Source organism: Cydia pomonella, chromosome 22, assembly GCF_033807575.1.
Source record: "Cydia pomonella isolate Wapato2018A chromosome 22, ilCydPomo1, whole genome shotgun sequence".
Classification (NCBI taxonomy): domain Eukaryota; kingdom Metazoa; phylum Arthropoda; class Insecta; order Lepidoptera; family Tortricidae; genus Cydia; species Cydia pomonella.
This window is the reverse complement of record NC_084724.1, coordinates 5,424,289-5,441,901: the sequence shown is the minus strand read 5'-3', so window position 1 is coordinate 5,441,901 and position 17,613 is coordinate 5,424,289. Positions and strand designations below refer to the sequence as shown.

Below are 17,613 nucleotides of genomic sequence, written 5' to 3'. Positions count from 1 at the left end.
AAGGCGGACGCTGCGGTGACGGAGCGCATACAGGCTGATATGACAATTTCTGTGTAGTTGAGCTCTCCATTTTAGCCGTTGGTCGCTCATAACACTTGACAGGTGCGAATGATGGTGATGGTGGCGCAGGACCTGGATTTAAATAAGATAAGCGGTTCACTGTGCGGTTTTCAAACGGTGATTCAACTGAGTGGAACTTAGGAGGTGGTTTGCAGGATTCTCTCATAATGGCCGGCTTGGGGACATAGTCGTGACGTTGCGTGGTGACCGCTTGCATAGGCCCCTGCCCCCACATGTCGTGGTGACATGGCCGAATCGGCTGCGTTGTACAAACTGCATTAGGAAGAAATGAAAGTTTCTGAACTGTGCTGCCTTCCATTGGCTCGCAGCTTGGGACTAGACTAGGTGCTGGTTTTCTAGGCATTCCACGTAAGTTTGAAGAATCTGCTGTGGGTAAATACGATAGATTATACGTGGTGGATGCTTCTACAGGAGCAGTGGGTTTTACGTAGCAGCGCCGTGGAGCGAACGAGTCTGGTATACGAGGTTGCTTATAGCACGGACTGACGACTTTACCGCAAGAGCGGCAAGCCTCACAAGGAACACACTCGGACATGATTTAGATATGTTAAAAATAAATGTAAACCAAAAAACAGCTGTAAACTACATTAAATTTAAAAATAAACTGAAAATATTATCGAGACATTTCAATCAAATGGGCCGGAAACATAATAATGGTTATTATTGGTTATAGAGTTACTCTATGGGTTTAAAAAAGTTCTCAAGGCCATGTAGGAGTGGCCAGACGTTGACCAACCAATTAACCAAGTTTCCGGCGGTCGAAGGTCAATTTGAACTTGGTCGGAAAGCAATGAAATTAGATGACAAACACCACAGAGTAGTATTATATATACTGAATCGGAACCAGCTAGGTCATCTCGGTCGGGCCGGACGCTTTTTGGCGGTCGTTTTCCCTTAACTTGCACGGGAATTGACTGAATGATGTTTAAAACGTCATCGATGAAAAGGTCTAGAGACCCTTAACATATTTGAGACACACACATAAACTGCACCATAGATCATACACTACTTTTCTAGTGTTTTTAAAAGAATGCTGATAAAAAAACTTCTGTCAAACAAAGAGTCCAAAGACGTCAAAGCTCAGTCGTCATTTAGCAGTGTTTATTTATTTATTTAGCCAAAATTTAAATATAAGCAAGTTCTGGGCCGATTAGTTTATTCCATAAATCGATGCTCATTATAATTCTACTTTTATCTTCAATTACCGAAACCTTTACGTGTTTCTGAAAAATGTGAAAAGTGAAAGTATTACGTGGATCAGTAACAGGCAATTTTTCTTTAATGTTTCCATAATTTTACTCGTAAAATGGGTAAAACTAGTAAAGTAGTTATCTGTGGGATGAAAGGCGTTGGTAAAACTGCCGTTCTCGAGCAGTTGATATACGGAAATGTGAATTTAAAAACATATCTCTATCCGACTATAGAGGACATTTATGTAGCGAATATAGAGACAGACCGCGGTACGAAGGAGCGTGTGTGTTTCTACGATACTGCGGGGCTCGAGCCACCGATCACAGGCGAGTTTAAAGGTTTTTACACGTTTTTATTTGGTATCTAAAAAGTTCTAATTTTTTTTTTTTATTATTATTAAAGCTTTATTTGTTCTGCAGTCAGGTTGTTATTTTTATTTTTTAATTCTTTATCTTTGTTTTGGGGCTGACTGCAGATCCCTCTGCTGCTGCGATATCTGCTGGGTGAAAGCCTCCTCACTTTTTCTCCACTCATCCCTGTCTTTGGCTTTTTGGAGCCAGTCTTTTCCTGCGACGGAGTAGATGTCGTCTATCCACTTCTTTTTGGGCCTTTTTCGGAGCCTCCGTCCTGCCGGTCCGGTCCATTTTGTTGTTACTAATGTCCATCTTTTGTCCTTATATCTGGCTACATGACCTGCCCATTGCCATTTTAGATGAAGAGCTTGTTGAAGAGCGTCTGTAAGTTTGGTCTTTTGACGTATTATTTCGCTTCAAATTTTCTGTATTTTCCTTATATTCAATATACTTCTCTCCATAGATCGTTGACAGGTCGTTATAGCTTTACGTACTTTCTTTGTGTATGTCCAAGTTTGGCTTCCGTAAGTTAGACTAGGCAGGATACAGGTGTCCATTACGATTTTCTTATGGGCTATGCTGTATTCACCTTTCAAGATTTCCTTCTGGGACCAAAACTTTTTCCAGGCTGTGTTTATGCGTCTGTCCACTTCTTCCTCGTTGTTAGATGGGCTAAAAGATATGTGTTTTCCCAAGTATATGTATTCATTAACATAATCGATTTCAGTCCCTGCCACATTAATTAGTCTTCTTCGACTGTTGGTCATAGCTTTTGTTTTAGATGTGTTCATGTGCAGTCCTACTTTCTTGCTCTCCTTGTCAAGGGTATTCATCATGTCTTCTAGTTGGGTCGCAGATTCTGCAAAGATTATAATATCATCTGCAAAGCGTAGATGGGTTAGACGTTTATTAAGTATACTGATTCCTTTATTCTTCCACTGTATGTTCTTAAAAACTTGTTCTAGTACTGCTATAAACAGTTTCGGTGAGATTGGATCTCCTTGTCGGACACCTTTGCCTATAGCTATCTCCTCTCCTTTCCTTTCCATTTTCACTCTGCTTACACTTTGGCTATAGATGTTTATTAGGATGTTTATGTACGTTTTATTGATTTCACATGTTTTCAGAGCTCGCCAGATAGAGCTATGTGTAATGCTATCGAAGGCTTTCGAATAGTCTATAAACGCTATATAAAGAGGGTAATTATATTCTATGTATTTTCCCATTACTTGATCTAAGGTATGAATATGGTCTATAGTTGAATATCCCGATCTAAATCCAGCTTGTTCAATTGGTTGGTGTGCATGGCGTTAGTCGAGTCTGTAGTATGGATGTGAAGAGTTTATAGACACTTGACAGCAAACTGATTGGGCGATAGTTGCTAACATCTAGTGGATTGCCCTTTATGTACAGTAGGATGATATCAGAGCTGCACCACTGTTTGGGGACAGTTTCTTGTTCTAAGACCATGTTATATAATTGAGCAAGGTAAGGTACTAGCAGTGGGGCTCCAATTTTTAGTGCTTCGTTACTGATATTGTCAGGTCCAGGGCTCTTTTCAGGTTTTAAATGAGAAATATGTTTTGATATTTCTAGTTCGGATATTGGTTCTACTATGTCCTGATTGTTTTGCTTTGATTCTAGGAAGGTTGTATTGTCAGGTTCTTTATCTGGTTTCTTATATAGATCTTGATAGAAATTGGTAGCATGTGTAATAACATCTTTTCTGTTTGTTCAATAGCGAGAGAGTGGACTGTAGTTCGAAAAAGGGGGGCGATAGGGAATGAAATTTAGGGGTCGGTTGAGCAAGAAAGTTGTGTTGCGATAAAATTAAATTACTGAGTTGAGCTTGAGTGTAAAAGAACAGTGTAGGGCGAAGTTACCTTCCAGTCCGGGAGTTGTGGAGTGAAATCGTCGGTCGCCGCTGAAGACCGCTGGTGGCGATTCCGGCTGTCCTTTGTCGCAAGCTAGAAGTAAGCTTAGAACCGTTACCTTGAGTCATCCAACTTAGACCTCGGATTTTCCAATTCACGGATGTGCACGGCGTCCTTCGGCTACACAACACTGATACTAAATATGTGCTAATAATGTTACTGGTAGTAGTGCTTTGGGTCAACGCGAAAATAATAACGAGAATAGCGGAACGATGTGATCTAGTGGTAGGTTCGTGACACACTGGCTCTGTCAACTGTATGACAGGGCAACAGTTTATTTTTTGAATATTTGAATGTCAACTGTGACATGGTGTTGCCACAGTGAATACAGAAAGTATATTATTAAGGCGTAACTGAACATTCCGCCCACCAAAATACACTAGTATTTTGACTAAGCGAAAAAGAACAATGAAAGTGGAACGAGTACGATAATATTAAAACTAAACGAGGAATGGACAACACAAATGTAGCGCACTAAAGTGACTACGCAGGTAGTGGACACAGCTTGACCACAGGTCGTTTGTACAACCCTGTGGCAGTGCGCACAGTAACCACACGACAGATCCCGTCGGACCCGGGATGTGTATCGATAATGCGACCCAGTGGCCACTTCATTGGGCTCGTCTGCTCGTTCACAACGAGCACAAGTGCGCCAACTTCGACGTTAGGATGTCTGTCATGCCACTTCATCCGCTGCTGGAGAGTATGCATATACTCCTTCGACCATTTGTTCCAGAAGTCCTGGTGCATCTTCTGAAGCAACTTCCAGCGTTGGAGAGGGCTAACCCGAACGTCTGAGAAGTCTTCCTCAGGCACGACCGATAAGGGTTCCGTGGTGAGGAAATGACCCGGTGTCAAGGCCGACAGGTCGTTGGGATCAGTGCTGAGTGGAGTGAGTGGCCTTGAGTTGAGTAAAGCCTCGACTTGGGCTAAGATCGTCGAAAATTCCTCATATGTTAACCTTTGGTTCCCGACGACACGCGACAAGTGTGTTTTTACAGCCTTGATACCGGCTTCCGCGAGACCTGAAAAGTGAGGGCTGCCTGGCGGATTAAATTCGAATTTAATCTCGCTATGCGTAGCAGCATCTCCTACTAGACGTTGCAAAATGTTGCTCGCACCGACGAAATTCTTCCCCTGGTCGGACACCAATCTATTACACCGACCACGACGTGCGACGAAGCGTCGAAGCGCGGCGAGAAACGCGTCTGAGGACAGTTCAGTGACGAGCTCCGTGTGTATGGCCTTTGTCGAGGTGCAGACGAAGACGCAAATATAACCCTTGTAAGTTTTGTTTCCCCGTCCGCGACCCAGGGCTATGTCGAAAGGTCCTCCGAAGTCGACAGCAGCACTCAAGAACGCCTTGAGCTGAGCCACCCTATAAGATGGCAAATCACCCATGAAGGGCGCTGGAGCACCGAGTGGTCGGACACGGAAGCATTTCATGCATTTCGACGTGACTGCGTAGATAGCTCGCTTCGGGGACAGTATCCAGAAATGCTGCGATAGCAAATTCTGAAGCGTTTGGACGCCTGGATGCATGAAACGCTTATGATACTCGTCAATCAAAAGGGAGGTTAGCCGACTGTCGCGAGGTAGTAAAAGGGGATGTTTAACATCAAACTCGAGAGAGGTTCGCGACAGGCGTCCGCCCACCCTCAAGAGACCCGCGTCATCGAGGAATGGGGACAGTTTTTTGAATGACTTCGGGAGGGAGTTCGAAAGATTGTTCTTCACCTTCTCGATCTCCGAAGCAAAATGGCATTGTTGCACAAAACCCACGAGAAACATTAGAGCCTGTTTGATTTCCAGGGGTGTTAAAGGGCCTTCCAACAGGTTGTTAGACGTCTTTTTATTTCTCACGTTGTGCACGAAACGACGACAATATGCGAGGACACGTTGGAGTGTCCTCAGCGCCGAGAATTTGTTTATTAAGTTGTCAGTCCACGTCTCCTGCACTGAGACGGAGAGGACAATCACCTTGCGCTCTTCGTGTAGGACATCCACGTCGACTGACAACGTTGGTTTAGGCCAATCAGACTTGTCCAGCACGAGCCAAGATGGACCCTTCCACCAGTTACTATGGTGGACCAGGTCGTCCGGCAAAAGCCCTCGCGACCCACAGTCGGCTGGATTGTCGCCAGTCCTAACGTGTCGCCAACAGTCAGGAGGGATAATCTCCTGGATGTGACTTACCCGGTTAGCCACGAAGGTTTTCCACTTGGAGGGGCAAGACTTTATCCAAGTCAACGCAACGCTGGAATCAGACCATGCATAAACCTTATCGATTTTGTGGAGAGGCTCTAGAGCCTCTGCGACCGACGCTACTAAATCTGCAAGCAGAACTGCGGCCAGTAATTCCAAACGTGGTATCGACAACTTACGAAGAGGGGCCACCTTAGATTTACCACAAACCAGCTGGACATACCGCGTTCCGTTCTTACCCGACGTTCGAACGTAGATCACCGCGCAAAATCCTCGCTCCGAGGCATCGCAGAACCCGTGGACTTCGAGCGAAACAAAATCCTTGACCATTCGGCGCGGGACTGACACGGATCTCAACGAGGGCAGCTGCGCTTTGAACTCTTGCCATTCGGAGGCAAGGTTCTCTGGCGCGTCGTCATCCCACGAGACATCTGAGACCCAGAGCAACTGCATAAGATATTTCGCGAAGAATGTCACTGGTGATAAAAGGCCTAGAGGGTCAAAGATCCGAGCAATCTCCGAGAGAATGGTACGTTTAGTGCACCGACGATCTTCGACAGCCACCTGAAAGGTAAAGTCGTCCCCTTGAGGTAACCACGAGAGGCCAAGAATTTTTAGGGAAATGTCCCCAATGGAGTTAAACTCCCGAAAGTTCTCAGAATACAGGTCTGAGGTGGGGACACCATCGAAGAACTCCTGTTGGTTCGACGTCCACTTCCGTAAATGGAAACCACCAGAAGCTAATATTGTCGACAACTCTGACCGAAGCCTCCGAGCTTCTTCAACAGAATCAGCTCCAGACACCACATCATCGACATAGATGTCGCGGTCTAGAACTGTTGAACCGGAAGGGTATTCTGCTACCGATTCCTTGGCCAATTGAGCGATTGTTCGGAGAGCTTGGTAAGGAGCGGACGAAACGCCGTATGTAACGGTCAGCAGTCGATAGTCCCGGACAGGCTCATTGACAGACGGACGCCAAAGGACACGCTGATATTCAGCATCTTCCGGGGACACTAAAATCTGCCTATACATTTGCTTGACGTCGGCCGTGAAGACAACACTATGCCAACGAAAACGAAGGAGCAAGTGGAAGATGTTGTTTTGCAGCTTCTGCCCTGGCAGTAGCGCGTCATTTAGCGAGATGCCTCGGCTGTCCTTGGCACTGGCGTCAAATACGACCCGAAGAGGAGTGCTGGTCGACGAGGGCCTCAACACTCCATGATGGGGAATGTAGAAGAACTTCCCCACATCCACCTTCGGGGGGTCACATTCCTCAAGGTGGCGACAGCTTTCGTAGTCCTTCATAAAGGCTACATAATTTTTGTAAAAATCGGAGTTACTCAATAACTTCCGCTCTAACGACGAAAATCTCTTAAGAGCGATGGCCCGAGAGCCCGAGAAAGTGGGTTTGTTGGAAGTGTCAGTAAAAGGTAGAGGAACGACAAATCTACCTTCTTCTGTGCGACGAAAGTTAGCGAGAAAATATTCCTCGCACAACTGATCCTCCTTCGACAAAATGACAGTGTTCGGGGAGCTGACATCTTCCAACTCCCAGAACTTCTTAATAGAGTCGTCAATTGACAACTTGCCCACGACCAGTTGACAGCTGTTGCCACGGAACCGAGACCGACAAATCTCCGTAGCACCGTCACCCGCGTCACCCATCAAAATCCACCCGAAAATGGTGTTTAGGGCAGTCGCCTGGCCAGGGGCCCCACGGATTAAACCGGGGCGCAACGAGGAAGCGAAAATGTTGACATTCAGGAGCAAGTCAACAGGCCCTGGAATGTGCCAATAGGGGTCGGCTAATTCCAAGCCGCTAATATGTTGCCATGAGGAGACATCAATCTGTTCCGTTGGCATTTCTGGACAGATTTTTGGCAACAAATAAGCCTCCAATGAAATAGAGATATCAGAACTTCCATGGCTTGGCGAAACGGTACATGACAATGTGCCACCGGGCCTAGCCTCCACTTCACCGATACCAGTCACAGAATGCTTCCCATATTCTGCCCGCAGACCAAGCTTTTGTGCACATGCTTCGCTTAAAAAGTTGCAACCACTGGCACAGTCAAGCAAAGCCCTTACCGCTACTAAGTCACCTTGGGCATTTCTCACCAAAACCTTGGCAGTTGAGAATAAAGAAGAAGCCGCAACATTACTTGCTACCATTGCCAGCGGACTTGATGTGTCTGACGGAGGTGGCGAGTTATTTACACCTACTGCCGGGGAAACAGGCACATTTGCCTTATTAAAATGTAACAGTGTATGATGGGAGAACCGACACTGCTCACACCGCTGTTTTGACTTGCAGGTCTTGACAGAATGAGACCCCGACAAACACAGAATACACAACTTGTTCTCTTTAACACACTTGAATCGAGCAGCGGGGTCATATTTAAGAAAAGTTGGACATGATGTAAGGCTATGAGCCTGCCCACAGATCACACATATTGGAGCGGAGACTACTAAGGCCATTTTTGGCTTACTCGAAGACTTACTACTACTAGGCTGAGGAGTACTAGCAACAAATCCCATTGACCCAGCAGCATCTAGCGCTCGGTGTCGTCTTTCAATAAAATCCTGCAACTTACTATATTCTGGGATATCATCAGAGTCATGCTCCAGCTCAAACTGCTCCTTCGTGTTCCTATCCAACTTCGACCACAGTAATTGTAAAAGTAAGAAATTTTTGTCCGGCAAATCAAAACCTTTCAAAATCGATAGATTTTCAGTAAAAACCCTATGAACCCGTTGTAAGTCACTAGCCCGAGACGCTTTCACTGGCTCACAATGTATAAGTTTGTCATAGTATGTAGTTGCAATTAATCTAATTTTATTATATTGCTTGTACAGCGCTTCATATGCAACCTTATAATTATCATCGGTCACAGGATAATTCTTTATAAGGTCGTACGCCTCATTCTGCACACTCGATAGCAAATAGTGTAACTTTTCTACAGGGGCAATGTCTGTTCGCTTATCTACTAACGAGTTAAACAATTGTATAAAGGTTACCCAATTTTCAATTTTACCATCGAAAGCTTTAATTTGTAATTTTGGCAACTTTGGCAAGACTGGCTGTGGTGCCCCCGAACCTGCCGAAGCCCCAGCGAAAGATTGCTTTCCATTCTGCAACCGCGATCTCACTGCCCTAACTTTCGAGTCGAACATCGCGGTATGGGAGCAAATCTCGCGGTGCTCGCTTCGCGGAGCATTGCTTAGAAGCCTTATTTGTGCTTCATGAAAGTTCTTTGCAATTGTACACAATTCATTCTCGTCACATAAAGCTAATTCCGAATCCGATAGCATCTGTAAATACTCTATTCTCATCACTTGATAGTCACGAGCAATCATTACCGTGTCTACACCATCCTCTTTCTCGACAGATTTATCACCGTGCGACATGTTAATAAACACAAAACACTGCGATTATTACACAAAAAAAAAACTTCAAAACAAACTGCAATTCACTTAGCTTCATAAACATACAACATAACCTTAGCTTACACTTCAATGACTGACACTGACAGCTGACAGTTGATACTTGACAACTATCAAAAACGTTGCCAGCAATATTAACAAGTGACCGAATGATTTTATTAAAGCACCACTACACGACCAACTTTCTTGCTTACCCTCGAACTTTTTAATAAGTCTACCCTAAATTTTTAATGCAAAAGATGACAAAACAAATTTGAGTAAGCAACTATAAAACGAGAAACGACAAACCATAGGTACTTTATCAAACTATGCGGATCGAAGGCCAAAATGTTCAATAGCGAGAGAGTGGACTGTAGTTCGAAAAAGGGGGGCGATAGGGAATGAAATTTAGGGGTCGGTTGAGCAAGAAAGTTGTGTTGCGATAAAATTAAATTACTGAGTTGAGCTTGAGTGTAAAAGAACAGTGTAGGGCGAAGTTACCTTCCAGTCCGGGAGTTGTGGAGTGAAATCGTCGGTCGCCGCTGAAGACCGCTGGTGGCGATTCCGGCTGTCCTTTGTCGCAAGCTAGAAGTAAGCTTAGAACCGTTACCTTGAGTCATCCAACTTAGACCTCGGATTTTCCAATTCACGGATGTGCACGGCGTCCTTCGGCTACACAACACTGATACTAAATATGTGCTAATAATGTTACTGGTAGTAGTGCTTTGGGTCAACGCGAAAATAATAACGAGAATAGCGGAACGATGTGATCTAGTGGTAGGTTCGTGACACACTGGCTCTGTCAACTGTATGACAGGGCAACAGTTTATTTTTTGAATATTTGAATGTCAACTGTGACATGGTGTTGCCACAGTGAATACAGAAAGTATATTATTAAGGCGTAACTGAACACTGTTCTTTGTTTCTCGTTCCTCATCTTGTAATTTTTGTATCCAATCTTTGTGACTTTTGAGTTCTTTATAAGCTCGTTTGGAGCTTCTGTAGGTAACTAAGTTTCTCTTAATTGTTTCTTGTCTATGACTTCTGTAATCTTTTTTTATAGCTTTATTTGTCTTCTTAAATATTTTTTTTATTTCTGATTTTATTTCTTTTGACTTGTTTTCTATTGCTAACAGTTCTGTGCGTTTGTTAAGTAGTTCTATTGTTTCTTGCCTTAGTATTTTCTTCTTCTTTTGTTCATCCTTATTAATTTTTAGGCTACTTGTTATTGCAGTTTCTAGGTTATCATAATAAGTTTGTGTGTTTGTATGTTTTTTATTAAGGAGATATGTCATTAGATTATCATTTAAATGTTGTAGGTATTTGGTTTTCTCTTGTTCTGTTGTTGGTGGTTTTGGTAATGATCTATAAGCCTTTCTGCTTTTTTTAGGTGCTTCAAGTAGGAACGATGACCTTAGAAGTCTGTGGTCTGATGGGAAGGACAATTTGTTTAGAACTTCGACATTTGTAATTTGTTTTGGTTTGTTGCATAGGATGTAGTCAATCTCATTCTTTGTTTTATTGTCAGGTGATACCCATGTCCATCTTCGTTGTTGTTTTTTCTTGAAATATGTGTTCATGATAGATAAGTGTTGTTCACGAGCATATTGTAGTAGCCATTCTCCTCTTTCATTCCGTTTGCCGTATCCATATTTTCCCATTATTAGATCTTCAAATTTCCGTGGTTGACCTATTTTGGCGTTGAAATCCCCTATGACTAGTACATACAAAAGTTCTAATTGGAATATGTAATATGTAAGATAGATTCTATAAATGACTTACTAAAGCGCACTATTTATTTTTTCGAATTTGTATATAACATAACAATGTTAAGAAAACCAATTCCAGAATTGTCTTGGATATTTGCTTTTTGTTTCATTTACAGCTACAGATTTATGGCATTATTCATGAACACACCCCAAGTCTTATTTAGCTATTAATTATTTATCTTTGTCTGCCATTCAAACTTATATATTTGTAAGAAAGGGATAAAACATAAATTAACTAAATGAGGCTTATTAAGTATTATGAATAAGGGAATTTGTGTGATTTGCCAAATTAAATAAATAAATATCTGGTGACAATCTTACACAGATCGACCTAGCCCCAAACTAAGCAAAGCTTGTATTATGGAGGTTAAAAAAACAATAAATGAAAAAAATCACTGCTTTGAGTAAGGCTCAAACTTGAGACCATTTGAAACACCGGTCCAATTGCCTTTAACTAATGATGCTTGCCTGATACTGTGAATTGAAAAAAAGTCCTTTAATGTAAAAAAAATGCATTATTTTCTGGTGGCCCAGAAAATTGCCAAATTTTTGTGTTGCATTTATTTTAATGCAACAAGTATGTGTTAGAGCCACATTGGTCAAAATGCCAAGTGTATTGCTGGAGAATGTATATTATTATAAGATAGATTAGCTAAGACCTAATGTATGCCCAAGAAGGCTTGTTTTGTGGGTACTCAGACAACAATATATATATTATCCATTAAGTCCGCCTTTTGTATGATAAGTAAGTAAGTAAGTAAGTAAATATTCTTTATTGCACCACAAAGAAAACAAATTTAAAAAACAGATTTACAATGTAAAGAAAGGTAGCAACAGGTGGTCTTATTGCTGTAAGTTAACTTACAAGTTAGTTTACTTTTGTGCAATAAAGTTTAAATAAATAAATATGTAAATACTTGAATGCATAGAAAACACCCATGACTCGGGAATCTGTGCTCACAAATAAATGCCCTTACTGGGATTCAAACCCAGGACCATCGGCTTCATGGGCAGGGTCACTACCCACTAGGCCAGGACGGTCATCATGGCTAGATCTAGGGTGGGCAAAGTTAGAGGGTGTCCATTAATTTTGCAGTGCATTTTACGTATTTTAGGCAGTAAGCATCCCGAATAAAATAAAATAAATTTTTGAGGACCTTACATTTTTAAGGATATAGAGCAGAAGTGAAGTTCTTCCTTACTGATCGTGTCTGGGCGATCTGTTGGTTGTGTGATGTATATAAATACCTGTTGAAATATAATTTAAAATAACAGGTAACATCAGTTAATTCTCAGGCTGCTTTTAAACATAAACAAGTGCATAGTTTTGACAGGTACACAAAACACCGAAATATAACATTACATTAACATTTCATTACAGGACCACCCCAATCCCCCACACTGCAGCTGACAGCCAACCAGGTGCTGCAGCGGCATTACCTCGGCTTCGCAGAGGGCTATGTCATGGTATATGACACCAATCGCCCCGAGTCACTTGATGTACTCATGTACCTAAAGAAGGATATTGATAGAAATAAGGATAAAAAAGAGGTCGGTTTTCAAGTTTCTATTTCAATTTTAGTGACCCATGTTGTGATATTGGCCACTCTAAATAGCCCGAGCTACAATACAATATTGTTTGTACTTTTGATGTTGAGTAGGACCTTGCGGGGAGGTCTCTCAGGGATCCAAATTGTTTTGCCCTGTAAGGGGCCAGTTCGCTGCATTGTAGTACTACGTGAGAGGCTGTCTCTTCTGTCTCCATGCGCGTCCGCGGCATAGGGGATTGTCTGTAACGCCTGATATAAAAAGATGTCTGTTAACTAGTCCATGTTAATATTAATAACATTGGCTACTCTATTATGCTGGAAAATAAATAATTAAAAAAAAAAGCAACGTATGGCTAAAATTGCCAATATTTAAGATACAGATTGAATGACTTTGCCTCAGGCGACTAAAAAGGCCGAAGCTGCAGAGGCGAGTGGTGAGTGTTATACTTTAAGTAGTCACATTACTATATACACGGTGTAACCTCAAAGATTTATTATTATTATTAACCACGCAATTCGAAGCCCAAAAGAAAGAAACAATTTTATATGAGCATGATAAATTTTGCCGTAAATTTTTTTTTGAATGTACATAAAAAGTAAATGTTCCTCCTCGCTACCTCGCAACGCTCAAGATTCCCCATTTCGAACAACTTGCTATGCTCGTAGTTCAATTTTGGAATCTTTCGCTTGCTCGGATGTCAATTTTAAACACGAGCCGTTAAACAACAACTTTGCCCCCTTGTAAAACCAATATATATATATATATATATATATATATATTTCTTGTATATTTCTTGTTCTCAGGTAGTAATGCTAGTAATAGGGAACCGTACAGGCCCCGACGACCCCAACAGTCTGGAAAACACCTGCTCCAAAGCTGCCAACTGGTGCTCCCGGGAAAAACTCCGCCATTTTGAAGTCAACGCGATGGACCGCCCATCTTTGTACGAACCCTTCATATTCCTAACCTCAAAACTTAACCCGGTACAGAACAAAACAGCGTTTCCACAGCTGAGTACGTTGAGTAAGTTGACGCAGAAGAATAATAGGAGCGATGCTATGTAACATTACATTTTTAATCTATGCCCTTTTTGCTATCAGCCTTAGTGCGGAGAATTTGGTCATTCGACACTTAAAAGCAATGGAAACTAGTCACTTTATATGGGAATTGTATAGAAAGCAAGAAATCGTAAGCATACAAAATGTGTAAAGTCTAAGGAAAAATCTGGTAATCAACTTTCGACAACTAGTCAATATAAATGACGTTTACAACCAAAAGGTACATTGTTGGTTGTCCATAAGGTTGATTTAAAATTGAAGCTATAGGTATGGAAATAGTGCATTATTGACACATGACAATAAGTACCCTGTTGGTTGAGAATGGGTCTAGTCGTAGTTAATCAAACCAATAATTTGTCACTTTGCACATGTAGTACAATACAATCAATAGGCAGAGGCCGAGGCACGTCTACACTGGCCGGTTTGTGCGCGAGGAAATTGCCTCGCGCGTATGCTCGCTCTGTATGGACCCGCCTAATGAATATTTGATAGAAAGTGACCTGTTGTCATTGATTTTGAGTGGAGTTATTTCACTTCACGCAGACGATGATATTTTTAAATTATTATGACGTTTATATAGTCGGTATGGTACCATTGAAATATATGTTATTTTTTTGGCGGGTGATTCTCAGATCATCGATTGAGTAGTGATGTAAGGTGTATTCGGATGATTCCAGATCATTTCCGAATTTCAGGTAATTTCGAAAATCTCCTATAACTTGATTATATCAGAGTCTATTTTTGAAATTGCCCGACACTCGGAATGTATTGGGAACCACCCGAATAATACATACTTTGGTTGAAATTGAAGACCCGCCAGAAATTCATCAAATCTTCATCTGGTTATGAATTTGTTTTAAAAGTTAAAAAGGCATGTGTTATTTTAAATTGTACTTAAATAGTGAGATTAAATTTGTGATCGTGCATATATATCTAAATTATTCTACACATTATGTAATATATGTATACTCCTACAAAAAGATGGCGCGTTGTTGAATGTCTGTGACATTGAATCGCATAGACGGATAAACCGATTTTGATTTTATTAAGTTATATTTCGGTGTTTTGTGAATTAGTTACGACATATCGGTTACACAGAGGGTACAAAGGCTAATTTTGAACCGACTATACTTTCAGTGCATGGATATATGTTAGTAACACACTGTGTATATGTGCTGACACTGCTGACACAATATTTTGAGAAATAATGATGGAAACATTATGACAGACAGAGGTGTCATTCTACAAAAATCTCATTCCCTGGCCATACTAATTCGCAAATTCCTAGGAGATGCTGCTGTATTAGCATTTAATTTTTGATGACTGTGTAACCCGTGCCAAGTTCCGTCTACAACCATAATTGCTGAGCGGAATCTCCTGGGAATTTGGGAATAGGTATAGCCAGGGGAATGGGATAGCTGTAGAATGACCCGGACTTTATGTTTAAACTTTGTTGATCAAAAGTTTTTATTAATATTTATTGTTTATGCTTTAATAGTATTGCTTCAATTTAGTACCTATTAGGATATTTTTGTTTTTATTAGTTAAATTATACTATGACTATGAATTATGATATGTTCAACCGCTGTCTTATGAAATCTCACTAGTTTTTATTTATTTAACTTTTAAATTGCCCCTTTATTATAAATTGTGTAAATATTGATTTAATCATTAAAATCATTATTGGAAAAGGAATATAGGGGCATAGGTTATTAGATTAATAATAATAATAATTAATCTATTATGAATTTAAAAGACGCGAAAATCTTATTATAGAACAGTATCTTATATAACTGTTAACAATATAAGGTGCTTCCTGAAGACCTTAGCTAATTTTTTGGATTTATTATATTAATATAAAGGCCGAGAAACAAGGAATTGCCAGCCGAGTGTGATTTAAATGAGTGAGAGAAGCGAGGCCGTTTATTAACACGAGGCTGGCTATCCCTTGCTTTTTCGGCAAGGGGCATATTTAGTGGTCCAGTTAGACCATTTTGTTTACGCCTTTAAAAAAGAAAGCAAACCTTTTGAACGCCAATTAAGTTAAGGTACAAGTCACAGGTTACAAACAATGGCATCAGTGACTTTAATACTTACGAGCATTGTAAGTAATGTATTAAAATCTGTACGTACAAGTACATATATGAGCGGGTCAACTTTTTTTTGTTGTTTATCTATCAGCCAGGCGACAAAAGTAGTTAGAAGAAATATTGTAGGTACATTATCTAAAAAATGTATGTTTGTTTATTTTAAATACCATAAAACTATAGGGTTTTAAGAGTGATCCAGGATGTAACCATGGGAACGAGACAAAAAAAAGTTGATTTACCCACTTACAAGCTTTGTACGTTTAAATTAATTAAAAACACGTAGTCAAGGTGTTAAATATGCTTACGTACTAATTGACAAAAATATGTATACACGACCTTGTTGCTCATATATTAAGACAGTGTGTACATATTTTTGGCACTTTGTCCGTGCCGATATTTAATTCCTTGACTGTACACAGAATAGATATGAGTAGTCTTCCTTTTCATGATTTCCTAACGTGAACAGTATAATTCCTTTAGTAATGTACTTAATTTAATTTTAGTATAAGATATTAGTGCAATATTTGATTTACATATTTTCAAATCAGTGATTTAACATTTAATTTGTGTACCAAATCTTGTATTAGAGTTAACAAATTTAACTTCGTAATAAGATCTCACTGTTAGCACTTTTTTAAAACCACTATTATTTATTGAACTATATCTAATGTTTACCATGAATAATCAAAAATAGACACAAGATTTATCACAATTATGAATTAGGACTTAAAATTCGCGATAAAAAAGCTTGTAACCCCCAAAAAATACTATGCAATAGGGTTGTTTCCATCTACAAATCTTAGGGCAGAATTGTATCCCAATAAATTCTTTTGGATTATAAGAACATGTTAAACTACTTTTACGGGACCTGTAATGACCATATTTTTGTAAATATTGAATTTAAAATATCTTTTAGCACACGTCACGTGACCAAACTCGAAACGTCTTTGAAGATTCTGATGACGTCACAACTCTCGGATTGACACTGTTGACAGTTAGGCGATAAACAACAAATGACAAATGTCAGTTGACAGCTCGTATCTTCTACGTGTGTATGTAGTTATGTGTCAAACCGTAAACTGTGACGTCACACAATTTTCAAAGAGCGTTTTGGGCGCGAAAGCATCCGTCAAAATATATTTTGTTAATTTAACATATTTAAAGCCGTTTTTAGTATAAAAGTCGAATTTTAGGGCAACTTTTAGTTAATATAGAACGTAATACAAGCGTTTCAAAAAATTGGAAACAACCCTATTGACATATTGAAAGACCACCGTCTACACTAGCGCCCCTAGCGGCGAAATGAAACGCGTTAGCCCTCGTTGAGTTTAGTCCTTCCATTTGATGCAGGAGGATTAACTATCTCTGGAGCTGACTATACCAATTTTGTAATTAAATCACAGATCGGTTGGACACATTGGTTCGGTCGAATTGTAAATTTAGTATCTGGTTTACTAAAACGAGGTTTATTTAGTTAAATATTTACTTTTTAGTTTTCTATTAGTCTCTCTAGAAAATGGCTTTAAAGTGCATCTCGTCGGTCATCTCGATCGGGTCTTAGAAAGCTCTCAGTAGGTAGTAAAAGGACATCGGCTATCTTGTTAAGAGCATAGAAAAATACGTAAGCATACAATGCTCACTCCATACATCAGTTTTTTTTTACGAAAACAACTATTATTTTCGTAGTCGACATCTAGCTTCAAGTAGCGGATTTATCAGTACCGCTACTAGACCCAAGAGTTCAGGAGTGTCGCGACTGACAAAAATTGTATTGCTCAAAAATTTACAACTAATATTACAAGCATGAAAATAGAGTTCCCGTTAATCCGGTTATAATATTAGCTGCAAATTGTTCAGCATTAGACTTTTCGTTCGTCGCGACATCTATTGTGAAGTATCAGAGGGCCTACCGCGAATCACGTTCGACGTGTTGCCTCCCTGTCACGCTTACGTAC

General features: G+C 40.4%; 1 protein-coding gene across 2 annotated transcripts; it reads left to right on the top strand.

The window, feature by feature from the left end:
* Positions 1-1,166: 1,166 nt before the first annotated feature.
* LOC133530213 (NF-kappa-B inhibitor-interacting Ras-like protein) lies at positions 1,167-16,598 on the top strand. 2 transcript variants are annotated; one of them, XM_061868079.1, is made up of 3 exons: positions 1,167-1,610; positions 12,341-12,510; positions 13,314-16,598. In XM_061868079.1, the coding sequence occupies exons 1-3, from the start codon at positions 1,388-1,390 to the stop codon at positions 13,572-13,574; spliced, it is 654 nt and encodes a 217-aa protein (XP_061724063.1). In that variant the 5' UTR covers positions 1,167-1,387; the 3' UTR covers positions 13,575-16,598. The 2 variants fall into 2 exon arrangements, with proteins under 2 accessions (XP_061724063.1, XP_061724064.1); XM_061868080.1 differs by having other exon boundaries at positions 1,174-1,598.
* The last annotated feature ends 1,015 nt before the right edge of the window (positions 16,599-17,613 follow it).